We start from the raw sequence: 13,621 nt of genomic DNA, 5'->3' as shown, positions 1-13,621 counted from the left end.
TACTATATTTACCTTTTTCTCATCTTGGCTGGCAAGCAGACTGCTATTAGGATTTAAAACCACTCTGCCTTCCTTCTTTGGATAATCTGGGTTTTCCAGAAGGTAATTACAAAGTCTGAAAAAAAAACCACAAAACAAAACCCAATGTTACCTGTATATTTCTCTAAAGTGAAAAACTTAGAATAAGGCAAACAACATTAGAAATTAAAACTATTACAGTTTGCCTGGCAATGAGCTTACTAAAAAAATTTCATCGGTCAGTAAAAAACAAACATGTAAACTGAAATGATCTATTTGTTCACTTAAGTAGCAATGTCCATTTATTCTCATTCTTTTATATTCAATACTTGAAACTGCTAGATGAAGTTACCAAGTCAGAGCTAAATCATTATGGTCAAAAAAGCAGGAGACAAGTGGTTTAAACTTATATACTACCATTATTTACCAAGGAGATAAAATAATAGTTCTGTGTGTTTTTGCATATGTACATGTATTTATCAATACACATAAACAAAAGTTCATTCAAAATTCATTTAACAAACATTTTCAAAGTACTTACTTCATTCAATGAACTTGGGCTCTATGTTGGAGATAAAAATTGAAAAATAATTCTCCCACTTATTGGCATAAGTAAAAAGTTTCATATTTGTATTCCGTTATTTACAAATGCATCAGGAACAAAGAATAATTAAAGTTATAACCTCATTTACAATCTGCAAGGCTGGTTTAATTTAATAAATTTCAAAGCAGAATCTTCTTATAGGAAAACATCAAATCTATTAACCTAATTTCTTCACTCTGTGAAGAAGATCACAAGATCTAATAAATTAAGCAAACTGTATGGGGTTTTCTCCCACATGTGACAAGGACATTAATATAAGCAGTCCTGTTCAATTTATGAATATCCAACATAATATATTTCCTTATATAAATGGAAGCTCTTGCCACCTGCATCATCTCTAATATAGACCCAACCCATCTCCAAAAGACTCATACACTGTTCCTCACCTGAACAATCCACTCAACCATTCCCAAATTACTCAATGTCAATAATCAGTGACAAGATCAATGGTGATCCAAAGAAAGAACAAGGTCAGAAAGTTCATTCAGGTCCCACTATTTCTTCTTCTTCCTTCATCTCAATCTCCTTCTTAGTATTGGCTTGATGTAGTATAAACATATGATTACTCAATCTTTTTGAGTCTTTTAAAATCACTACCTACTGTAAACAAAATCAATATACCCAAGACCTTCCATAGATGAACATGTATGCTGACGTATGAAACCAAAATCATCTAAAATTCACAATCTATCACTTTCAGATTTCCACTGAATTCTAATAGTTCAAATGAAAAATAGTATACTAAAGTCTATTTCAATCAGTATTTGTTGTTATTTGGTCACATGTGGTTATTTTTGGTCACATGTGGTTATTTGGTTGGACAAAATTTGTCCAACTCTTTGTGATCCTTGAACTATAGCATATCAAGCCTTTCTGTTCTCCATTATCTGCCCAACCTCAAGTTCATTGATTCTATGACCTTCTCTATCCATCTCATCCTTTGCCACCCCCTTCTCCTACTGGCTTCAATCAGTCTTTTCCAATAAGTCCTCTTTTTTCATCATATGCCAAAGTATTTAAGCTTTAGCTTCAGTATTTGTCCTTCCATTGAATATACTGGATCAATTTCTTTAATTATTAATTGATTTGCTCTTACTATCCAAGATACTCTTAAAATTATTCTCCAGCACAATTCAAAAGTGTTGAGTCTGTGGTCCTCCTAGTCCAACTTTCCCAGTCATATATTTATTGTTCCTAGAAAAACCAATGAATCCTAATAAGCAAGTTGATATCTCAGCTGTTTAGTATGTTATCTAAATTTGCTAACGCTTTCCTTTCAAGGAGCAAGCATCTTTTGAGTTCATGAATGTAAGTCATCAGCTGCAGTTATTTTTGAGCTCAAGACTATAAAATCTAAGACTGTTTCCATTTCTTTTCCCTCTATTTGCTAGGAAGTGATGGAACTAGCTGCCATTATCATAGTATTATTATTTTTTTTTTTAAGCTTTACGTCAGCTTTTGCTCTCTTCTTTCTCCTCTATTATCATCAAGAGACTTCACTTTCTGCCACCAGAGTAGAGTGGTATTGTCTATATCTGAAATTACTGATATTTCTCCCAGCAACCTTAGTTCCAATTTTCGATTCATCTAGCCTGGTTATTTTGCATGTATTTTTAACCTAAATTAAATAAATAATACACAGCCTTATTATATTCCTTTCCTAATCTTAAACCAGCTTTATTATATTCCTTTCCTAATCTTGAACCAATCAGTTGTTCCATGTTTGGTTCTAATTGTTGCTTCTTAACCCTCATTTAGATTTTTCAGGAGATAACTTTTTTTTCTTTTTTTTTTTTTTTTTAAATTTAATAGCCTTTTATTTACAGGATATATACATAGGTAACTTTACAGCATTGACTGCATTTTTTTGTTAAAATATGTTAAAATATAACTTAGATACACAATAAGTATACATGACCAAAACATTATTTTGCTGTACAAAAAGAATCAGACTCTGAATTATTGTACAATTAGCTTGTGAAGGAAATCAAAAATGCAGGTGTGCATAACTATAGGGATTGGGAATTCAATGTAATGGTTTTTAGTCATCTCCCAGAGTTCTTTTTCTGGGTATAGCTAGTTCAGTTCATTACTGCTCCATTAGAAATGATTTGGTTGATCTCATTGCTGAGGATGGCCTGATCCATCAGAACTGGTCATCATCTAGTATTGTTGTAGAAGTATATAGTGATCTCCTTTCAGGAGATAACTAAAATGAACTGGTACTCCTATCCCTTTGAAAACTTTTCACAATTTGTTGTGATCCACAAAGTCAAAGGCTTTAGCTTAGTCAATGAAGCAGAAGAGTTTTTTTTTTTTTTTTTTTGGGGGGGGGGGGAGAGACTGTCTTGCTTTCCCTATATGTAAGCAAATGTTGTCAATTTGGTCTCTAGTTCCTCAGCCTATACTTCTGGTAATTCTCAGTTCTTAAAACATAATCTAGCTAGCATGTGAAATGAGTGCTATTGTTTCAAAGTTTTTACCTCTGACATTGCCTTTCTTTAGGAATATAAACTTATCTTTTCCAAAATAGCGGCTATTGCTGAATTTTCCAAATTTGCTGGCATACTTAGTTCAACTTTTTAATAGCATCATCTTTTAGAATTTCAAACAGTCACTGTATTACAATGATTTTTTTTTAGTGGTAGGGACCTTAGGACCATTTTAGTAGGGACCTTATATGAAATTATTTTATATATTCCTTGTTATTTACACAACAAAAGTTAAATAATGGAAATTCCATTGAGTAATGAAGAATTGCTGAAGAATTGCATTTTGGGGCCTACACATCTGCTTTACATTTTAATTCCATTTCCTGCGACTATTTTGTCACCAGGAATTAATTACAAGACTTTCCTCTTACTGAAAACATAATACTATTCATTAATACCATAAGACATAAGATCAATTGAAAGGCTTGCAGAAACCCAAACTGGCCACTTGTTTATTGTATATCTTGCTTATTCTGGCTTGATATGCCAATGGAGATTGCAGTATTCTGCAAAGTAACCTTAACTAGTCATCCAACCTGTTTACCTCTAGACATGTGATTTCAGCACAAAGCAATATTGGACAATTTTAAATGAAATAAAACATGGATTGTAAAATCTTGGCTAACCAGCCAAAGACCTTACTACTCTGCATCCTAAAGCAAATACTGCATGGTTCCCTAATGAATCTTATGAAAACTTTGCCTCTCCTATCAGGACTTTCCTGCTCTGAAAAGTACCCTCAAGGAAATAACGTAAAAAGGGCATAAGAAACAGGAAGAGAAAAGGAACTGAAACTTGGGTACTTAGTCAGCTTAGCTTTTTATTTATTCTGGAAATGCATCATAATATTATTGGTTAAATTACAAGTACACTGTACATAACTCAGCAGGAAATAAAAGAATTCTAGAAAAATCTGCCTTACTTCCATGCTTCATTGCTATAAGTTCAATTAATTATATAGGCTTTTAATCTAGCAGGGGTCCTCAAACTTTTTAAATAGGGGACCAGTTCACTGTCCCTCAGACTGTTGGAGGGCCGGACTATAGTAAAAACAAAAACTTTGTTTTGGGGGCCTTTAAATAAACTTCATAGCCCTGGATGAGGGAGATAAAGTCCTCAGCTGCTGCATCTGGCCTGAGGGCTGTAGTTTGAGGACCCTTGATCTAGAGATACATGTAAACTTCTAGAACTAAAGATTTTTCATGAATTTTTTTTACTTATGGGATAAGAACAATTTATAATAAACGTTAATCTAAAATGAAACTTGACATTTCCTGTTCTAGTTATTTTAAATTTAGAAACTAGATTCAAGGTACAGAATACATTTTGAAATATGGGAATTTGGCCAATATAGGAATTTGTTTTCCTTGAGTATGCATATATATATTTCAAAGGCTTTCATTTTTTTTTCCAGTGTGGCTGAGAATTGGGAGCGAGAGGGAAATCTAGGGACAGGGTTGTCGTTTCCCCCTACCCCCCCAAAAAAGCAAGCTCATTTTAGTTCATATTTTTTATATCTGAAAGTCTTTTAAAATTCTAATAAGTTTTTTTTTTTAAAGCTATTTATAGCATGTTATGGACATGACCCTTTAAGTTAGAAAATCTTAATTCTAGGGGTAAAACCAGAGGGGATGAATTTCTTCATGGCCAAAGGCTTTATGTCTGTTCCATTTTGGCTACCTAACATGTTTGTTACAGTCCTTTTTGTAGTGACAAGATTTTGGAAATTGAGTAGATGCTCATCAATTGGGGAATAGCTGAATAAAATATTAATGTAATGGACTATTATGGTTCTAAAAGAAATGATAAGTAGACCGATTTCAGAAAAGCCTGGAAAGATTTACATAAATTGACGCTAACTGAAGTGAGCAAAAGCAAGAGAACATTAACACAGTAACAAGATTATGTGATGATTAATTGTGATAGAGTTGGTTCTTTTTAACAGTAAGGTGATTCAAGGCAATTCCAATAGACTTGTGATGAAAAGTGCCATCTGCATCTAGAGAGAGAACTATGGAGACTGAATGTGTATCAAAACATAGTATTTTCACTTTTTCTAGTTGTTATTTTTGTTTTTTCTTTCTCGTGTTTTTTCCCCTTTTGATCTTATTTTTCTTACACAACATGACGAATACGGAAATATGTTTAGAAGAAATGTACAAGTTTAACCTATATCAGATTGCTTGCTGCCTTAGTGAGGGGGAGAGAGTGGAGGGAGAAAAATTTGGAATGCAAGGTTTTACAAAGGTGAACATTGAAAACTATCTTTGTATATAGCTGGAAAAATAAAATTAAAGAATTAAAGAATGTTTGCTGCCTGTGATTTTACAGGAGATTATACTCACAAATAGATATAGTTCAACAAAATGTTTTAATATTCAATCAAATATCAAGTTAAATTACTCAAACATATCACTGCAAATGTTTCCAATATCATCTTTTTTTTTTTTGCACCAAGTATGTCTTTAATAAAGCCAGAACTGAGATTTTATATTCCTACATTGTTGCCTAGTATTTCCATATTTTTTTAAAAATCACATTGTACTAAGTACTTGTGCTTTGTTAACTGCAGTGGTTAAGACTTTCAGTATTTTTGCCTTTGTTTTTTTTTTTTTTTTAAATAGCCTTTTATTTACAGGTTATATGTATGAGTAACTTTACAGCATTAACAATTGCCAAACCTTTTGTTCCAATTTTTCACCTTTTACTCCCCACCCCCCTCACCCAGATGGCAGGATGACCAGTAGATGTTAAATATATTAAAATATAAATTAGATACACAATAAGTATACATGACCAAACCGTTATTTTGCTGTACAAAAAGAGTCAGACTCTGAAATATTGTACAATTAGCTTGTGGAGGAAATCAAAAATGCAGGTAGGCATAAATATAGGGATTGGGAATTCAATGTAATGATTTTTAGTCATCACCCAGAGTTCTTTCTCTGGGTGTAGCTGGTTCAGTTCATTACTGCTCCATTGGAAATGATTTGGTTGATCTCTCTAATATCTTCTTGATAGACATGAGATTACTTCCTGACAGGAAAAACTAACAGTAAGAAATACTACTTTTTATCTATATAGTCTGAAAACAGGTAGGTATTGAAATCCTACTGTTACCTATAGAAAAAATATCTGAAATGTCATATGAGAACTTTAATAGTTGAAATGTGTATATCTACTGCAAAGTGATACTTTAAAAAGAAATATTGCCAACAATCCCATAAAATGTCACGAATTGTAATGAAAATGAAATTACAAGTATAACCAAATTTAGCAATAGCATCATCTGAAAAAAAGAAGTCCTAGAACACATTAACTGAAAGTGCCAAAAGATACTATACCACTCTGAACTGTAACTATATGGATGTGTGCTTCCAAAACAACCAGATGTAAATACATTGGGGAAAAACAAGATCATTTTGCTATTACAGTATATTTTCTAGAACATAAACATGAAAGTAACCTACTATGATAAAAACATGTTTTAAGTTCTATACTTACACATTTAAATCATAAAAATTCTTCAAATGTATTATTTCTTCAATATACCCATTTGCTACATCTGGAAATCTTGCTTCCTAGAGAAGAATAAGCATATTAGTTCCATTTCATTAACTATAAAACTTGAGACTACTGAGTAAAAACATACAGCTGTTTTAATTATCTTTCTGAATACTATGGTTTCTCTTGCATTACATCAAACCCTGGGAAAGGTATTATTAAGGCAGTTCTAAAGTAGGCCAATAACTGGGATTCAGACTCATTTGTTTGAATGGAATTCCTAGAGTTTTAGAAGTAAAAGTCCAATTCCTATACTTTACTGAAGCCCAAAGAAGTGAAAACAAGGTCACACATGAAATTATTAAAAGAGCTCAAACCAGAATCTGGGGCTTCATAATTCTAAATTCAATTTCTTTAAAATATGCTGCATTACTGTTTCTTTAGACTATCCATTAGTGTTTTCATTAAAAACGGTGGGGGAAAAAATCTAAATTATGTTGACAAATCACAGAAAATTAAGCATGTTTGAGGTTTTAATTTGGAATAAAGACAAAATTAAACAAAAAGCTAAGGCTCCTTCTCAATCAAGCAGTCCAGTGGTATCTGAAGGAGCCTAAATTGCTCCTATTCCAACTCTAGCACTTTCCAGGGGGCACAGACATAGTAAAAAGTTTCTGACTCAATTTTCATGCATAAAATTACCAACCCAATATTCCTAATATCTTACAGCATCTATATGAATATATTCTTAGGAAAATCTTGATTAAGAGTATTCCCATTTGTGTAACTAATAAATATACAAACTAGGCTTTAATAATGAAATTCTTTTTTTCTACTGATTGACAAACTCTGAAAGGAGGAAATAAAGACTTACTGTTTCTTTCACTAGTAGTGTAATAAATTCTTGATCTGCACTAGTGCCTCCTTGTTCTGGAACATTTCCCAAGTCAGGCTGATGAGATCCTGGAAATGGGAAAGCTGGACCAGGCTGCTCATCATCTATTGCTAGTTGATCATCTTTAAGTTCTCCAGGAGGATGGGCAGGCTGAGGAGAGGAAGGACCTGGGATTCCATCTTGCTGTGGTTCTGGTCTTGGAAAAGCTGGTCCTGGAATCTCATCTCGATATGAGAGGTCTGCTTCAGGCTGCCCCTGTTGTGGAACAACTTGATTTGCTAATTCATTTGGTTCTTGGTCTATGGGTTGGAAATATGGATGATCTAACCAACTATTTTCTCTTATGACTTGGTCATCTACTGCAGCAGCTGATTCTTGAAGGTTTGGTATAAGCTCTGGTTCAGAGTCTTCAGTTGACTGGTTTTGAACATTTGGATGTTTGCTAGCTTCTTCTAAATTGATTATTTCCTTTTTCACACTGGGTTTCAAAGTGACTTTTATAGCTTGAATATTACTTGGTCCAGGCTTGGGATTTCGGTCTTTTTTGGCCCTGTGCTTACTATGTTCAGAGGGACCAGGCAACTGAGGATCCTGGTTTCTATTGTTGTTTTCACTGAATCTTGATCCACTATTTATTGTTGAAAAAAGACCATTCTTTTCTTGCAGAAAAGTAGTCATACTCTTTTTAGACCCTCCTTCTCCCAGTCTTTTCAGATCTTGCCATTGGGCAGCAGGTTTGACAATGGGTCGCAACAGTTGCTGTTTATGTGTCTAAAATAGGAAAAAAAAGAGAAATGTTCTAACATATTTAATAAAGCTAACATTTACAAAAAAAAAAAGAAATTGTTTTTGACCTAATTTGAAAAAGAAATTGGGCCTTACTCCCTAAAATGATTTCAACTATCAATCAACGATCAAAACTAATTTCAAGAAAGTCTAGTACTTCTTCAAGAGTTTAATTTTAGTCTCTAAGAAGACCACTAAAATAAAAATGGAAAAAACTTATAAAACATTTTCCTATATTTGATTACAATATAAGTACCTTTTATAAAATTGAAATTAATCAATAAATCCAAAGCTTCCGATATTACTCAGACCATTTGTTGCTTGTGATCTGTGATGAAAATTGTCTTTGAAAAAGGCCTATTTGTATAAGGACATTTATAGCAATCCCTTTCATGGTAGCTAAGAACTGGAAATTGAGGGGATACTCATCAAAGGGAGAATGGCTGAACAAGTTGTGCTATACAATTGTAGTAGAATACTATGTGCTATAAAAAAAATGACCAACAGGATGATTTCAGAAAAGCCTGGAAAGACATGAACTGATACAGCATGAAGTGAGCAGAATCAGAAGAACACAGTACACAGTAGCAGCAATACTGTACAATGAGCAATTGTGAATTACTTTGCTATTCTCAACAATACAGTAACCCAAAACAATCCCAAAGGACTCATGATGAAAAATGCTATCCATGTCCAGAGAGACAACTAATGCAGTCTAACTACAGATGGAAATATGCTATTTTTCACTTTTTCTTTTTTTAGTTCAAACATTCTTCCACAAAATTACTAATATGGAGGGGAAGAAAAAGAATAGAATTTTGAATTAAAAAAATTTTTTAAATTGTTTTTACATGTAATTGGGAGGAAATATGTTTTAAAAATGGTCTTTGGAAATGGGCAAAGAATTCTTGCTACTGTTTTCATTTCATTTTACTTTTTTCTCAAAAACAAAACCAAAACCATTCTGCAGTAAAGATTTACCTGTACTACTATGCTCTCTAGGAAAGGTGGTAAGGATAAATCAGTGAATCAATAATTTCCTTCTCAACTATGGAGACTGAATACAGATTGAAGCATATTATTTTCACCTTTTTTTCTTTCTCATGGGTTTTCCCTTCTGTTCTGATTTTTCTTTCCTAACATGACCCATATGGAAACAATGAATGTACAAGTATAACCTATTTCAGATTGCTTGCTAACGTGGAGAGAAGAAAAAAAAAAAACTGGAACTCAAATCTTTAACAAAAATGGAAGCTCAAAATTATCTTTACATGTAATTGGAAAAAAAAATTATTAAAATAAAATTAAAACAAACCCAATTTAAAAAAAAAATTAACGAATAACTTCCTTCTGATGTTAGCCATCAAAATGTCTTGCAGGTTTTAATGCTACCATATATAATGTTAGGCTCATCATAAATTTATTTCAGATGCTGGTAGGTAGAAATGATAGGTCATCAGTTACAAGTTTTCTATTTCCAATTATATCCTATTTCTATGATTCTATGTCTGGCTCTCCTCAGATCTAAGATGAATCTAGATCATGCATAGTAAACAGAATGATTAAAACTGCTGGGAAAGACTTGAGTTCCTATAATCCATTCCAAAAATTAAACAAAGTCACAATCATTTCTACTTTGGGTAAAAAGGACCTGGTCATTAAAATACTAGCCAAGAGATTGGGTGATATTTTTTTTTTTTAGCAACTTAGAGCACAAGTTTTTCTTCTGCAACATCCAGGTTTATAAAACACTTTATCCATTTGCTCTCCATTAGTACCTCACCACTGTATTCTCAGGAAAACTCACTTCTGCCAAGATGACAACATCATCATCATCATCATCATCGTCATCATCATCATCATCATCATCATAGTCATAATCATCGTCGTCTTCATCATGGTGTCGAGAAGCTGATGTCATTGGCAAAAGGGCAAGTTCTTCATCTGAGGAGTCTGATATAGTAATGAGTCCTTCATCTCTGTGACTTATCCTGTCTACAGAAAAACATAAAATGTTATCCAGAAGCTAAGGACTTACATGGACAGCTAGGCAGTACATTGGATACAGTGCTGATAGACAGGAAATCACTGAAGTGAATTCAGTGTCACTTCATCACTAGATGAAGTCAGGAAGTCTTCCGGAGTCAGGAAGACTCATCTCCACAAATTGTCTCTTTTTTTAAGTTGTATAAACTTTGTCTTTGCCCCAATTGATAAATGATCAAAAGATATGAACTATACTCAAAGAACTATAAAATCATGCATATCTTTTGGCCTAACAATACTACTACTAGCCATGAATCCCCAAAGAAACTTTTTAAAAAGGAAAAAAGATCTCGCTGTACAAAAATATTTAGAGCAGCTCTTTTCTCAGAGCAAAAAAATTAGAAACCGAGGGGATGCCCATCAACTGGGGAACTGCTAAATAAATTGTGGTATGTGATTTTGATGGAATATTATTGTTGTATGGAAAATCAAAAGCAGGATGTTCTCAGGAAAACCTGGAAAGTCCTCCATGAACTCAAAGTGAAATGTACTATGTACAAATGTTCTGGCATGATCAGCTATGAATGACTTTGCTATCCTCAACAATATAATGATTGACAACTACTCTGAAAGACTTATGATGAAAAATCCTATCCATGACCATAGATGAGAACTGATTGTGTCTGAATACAGATCGAAGCATACTCTTTTTTCTTCTTTTTTTTAAACTTTATACTTTTCTTGAGGGTTTCTCCTCCCTTCCCCCCTTAGGAGGGAATATCTATGTTTTCTTTCACAATGTGATTTTTATGGAAATGTTTTATATAATTTCACATGTGGTTTTTTTTAAATGGGGGATGGGAATAGGAGGAAATCTGGAACTCAAAAAAGTTTTAAAAACAAATTTAAAAAAATTGTTTTAAATGTAATGGGGAAAAATAAAAAAATAAATATTTTTAAAAGAACGTTGTCTTATGAACGATATTCCATTACATTCATATTCAACCATTTCTCAAAGATTATCTCCTTATTACTTCCCCAGAATTATTTTCCCTTTTAACATCCCACCTCTCCTGTCCCTACTTGTTTTTCTGTTGAGTTTACTTCTTAGCAAATTATGTGTGCCTGTGTTCTTTGACACAAGAGCTCTGGATTTTGGTTATACCATTCTTGAATGTTTTCTATTTAGTGATCCTTTTAGAAGGTGATCAGAATGAACAAATTTCATTTGAAGTAGTATTTAGGCTTTTTTTTTTTTAAACTACAACAAAGTTTTCAGAGAGTCCAATAATTCTTAAGTTATCTATCCTTAATTTGTTTCACAGGTCAGTTGTTTATGATATTAGATATTACATTTTGTTCTCCCCCCCTCCCAAATAATTTGTTATTATTCTACTATTTTTTACTATCTTATAGACAAAACATAATGTTTCTGTTTGGCCCACTCTAGTTTTCAAGGAACTTATTTCTTGGGTTACTTTTATCACTTTCTCATCTAAACTGGTTAGAAATCCCTAAAGGCTACTCGTGTTTTTGGTTCTTCTCTGGTCCTTCTTAAAAGTTCTAGGCTTGTCTGTTCATATTGGTATTGCTCTTTACTGATGATTCCCTTTCCTATGACTAATGCTTGCTGGATTTCTCGGCTACACTAAATCATTTGCTGTAGCATCTTCACTGAATTACTTTTATCTTTATTCAATCTGGTTTTAGCTAGAGTAGCTGTGCAGAAACTGAGTAGCCTACCTTTGTTCAGGAAGCCACAAATCTACCATTTACTAGATATCTGCAGAACCTTGTCTATCATCCCTTTGAACTTCACTGTCAAGAGATATACAATAAGAAATAAATATCTGTCCTTGCAATTATACAGAATTGTTATGTGATCAAATGATACATGGATAACTGAATCTGGAAATGCAAAAATGCTATATAGACATAAACTATAATTTAACTCTGTTTAGGGCAATGTAAGAGGATTATGGGGTTAAATCACTCTGCAGTTTATAAAATTCTAAAAAAGCAAAATATTCCAACCTAAAATTTAAAATATTTCCTCATGAGGAAAAAATTACTTATACATTCTTAAAAATATCTGTTAATTTACTTTTTCTGAAATTAGTCATTTTCACACCTTTCAAACCAATAAAAGAGAAATAAGCACAAAATGAACCTGAGGAAAAAATCCCAAAACATTACCCCTCCTCAAAAAATGTTTATATGGGCAATAAAAACTAATATAGTTAGTATTCTTTCCTATTCACAGGCACAGATTATTTCTTTGACTCTCACAAAGTTTAAATTGTGATTTAACAGTAAAAGTTCATGCATATTTATACAAACTATTACTATTAGTTGTAAAAGAAATGCATATATTGATCAATTTACAGCATTACATACTTACCAGAAAAGTTGGTTAAAATTTCTATAAAGTAAATACTAATCACTTCATTATAAATCCAAACTAAATTTTTCCCCAAAGAAAAAATTCTAAATCAAAACTGTTTAAATAAACAACTATACAATGAAAAAGCGTATGGTCTGTTTTATACCAGCACTTTCTAGAGCTTGCTCACAGACTGCACCTTCTCTGCTAGTGTATTTTCACATGCTTCTGACATCAACTACCTGACCATGAACAACTAACTTCCTATGGTTATAGCTTTTAAAAAAGGGATTATCAACCTCTTATATACGATCTATTTTGTAGTTTTATAAGAAAAGTTCTTTGTAAATTATAAATTCCCATAAAAATTTATTGTTATTGTTATTCTTCCTATTAGAATAGAATTCTATTCTTTTGCCCCAATTCCTCACCTACAGTCTCCTGCTTGTATGTTCACAATTCCTTTATGACATGGACCAAATGATTCACTCCCTTATGCCATTAACAATCTAGTCTGAAAATTCGTGAAGGATGGGGATTCTTGCTTTTAAAACTGTATCAGTGCCCTATTTATCCATTTTGTAAATTCTAAATATTACAAAATGTGTGACAACACATTTCTTGTAATAGAATGCTAGCTAAAAGAAAACAGAAGGGAAAGAAAAATAATAAGCCAAATAACTTACCTTTCCCTCTGTGACCACGAAAGCTGTTCAAATGAATCACCTCTTCATTTCCACCTCCCTCTGCCATTTTAAAACACAGATTTGTACATATATGTACCAGCTAGTATGTAAATATAGCAATGAAGTACTCAGAGTGATCTGGAAAATAAAGCAAAGGAAGAAAGGACACTTAGTGTTAATCAGTCCCAGGTTTGTCAAGCATTAATGATTTTCAAAATCTTTTAATGAACAGCAGCAGTTGTAAAAATTGAGAAGCTGAAAATGAGA

At 32.7% G+C, this 13,621-nt stretch overlaps 1 protein-coding gene across 3 annotated transcripts in view; it reads right to left on the bottom strand.

The window, feature by feature from the left end:
- RNF216 (ring finger protein 216) overlaps nt 1-13,621 on the bottom strand; it is a 164,441-nt gene that overhangs the window by 102,541 nt on the left and 48,279 nt on the right. For 2 of the 3 annotated variants that reach the window (XM_003761570.4, XM_012542847.3), the window contains 5 exons: nt 13,355-13,492; nt 10,107-10,294; nt 7,493-8,284; nt 6,619-6,695; nt 13-115 (listed from right to left, as the gene is read on the bottom strand). In XM_003761570.4, the coding sequence (XP_003761618.1) occupies nt 13-115; nt 6,619-6,695; nt 7,493-8,284; nt 10,107-10,294; nt 13,355-13,421 (1,227 nt within the window). In that variant the 5' untranslated portion in view covers nt 13,422-13,492. Of the gene's footprint in view, nt 1-12; nt 116-6,618; nt 6,696-7,492; nt 8,285-10,077; nt 10,295-13,354; nt 13,493-13,621 lie in introns of those variants that run through there. The other variant, XM_031940675.1, reaches the window with a different exon arrangement.

This window comes from Sarcophilus harrisii, chromosome 1 (assembly GCF_902635505.1).
Source record: "Sarcophilus harrisii chromosome 1, mSarHar1.11, whole genome shotgun sequence".
Classification (NCBI taxonomy): domain Eukaryota; kingdom Metazoa; phylum Chordata; class Mammalia; order Dasyuromorphia; family Dasyuridae; genus Sarcophilus; species Sarcophilus harrisii.
This window is presented reverse-complemented; position numbering and strand designations above follow the sequence as displayed.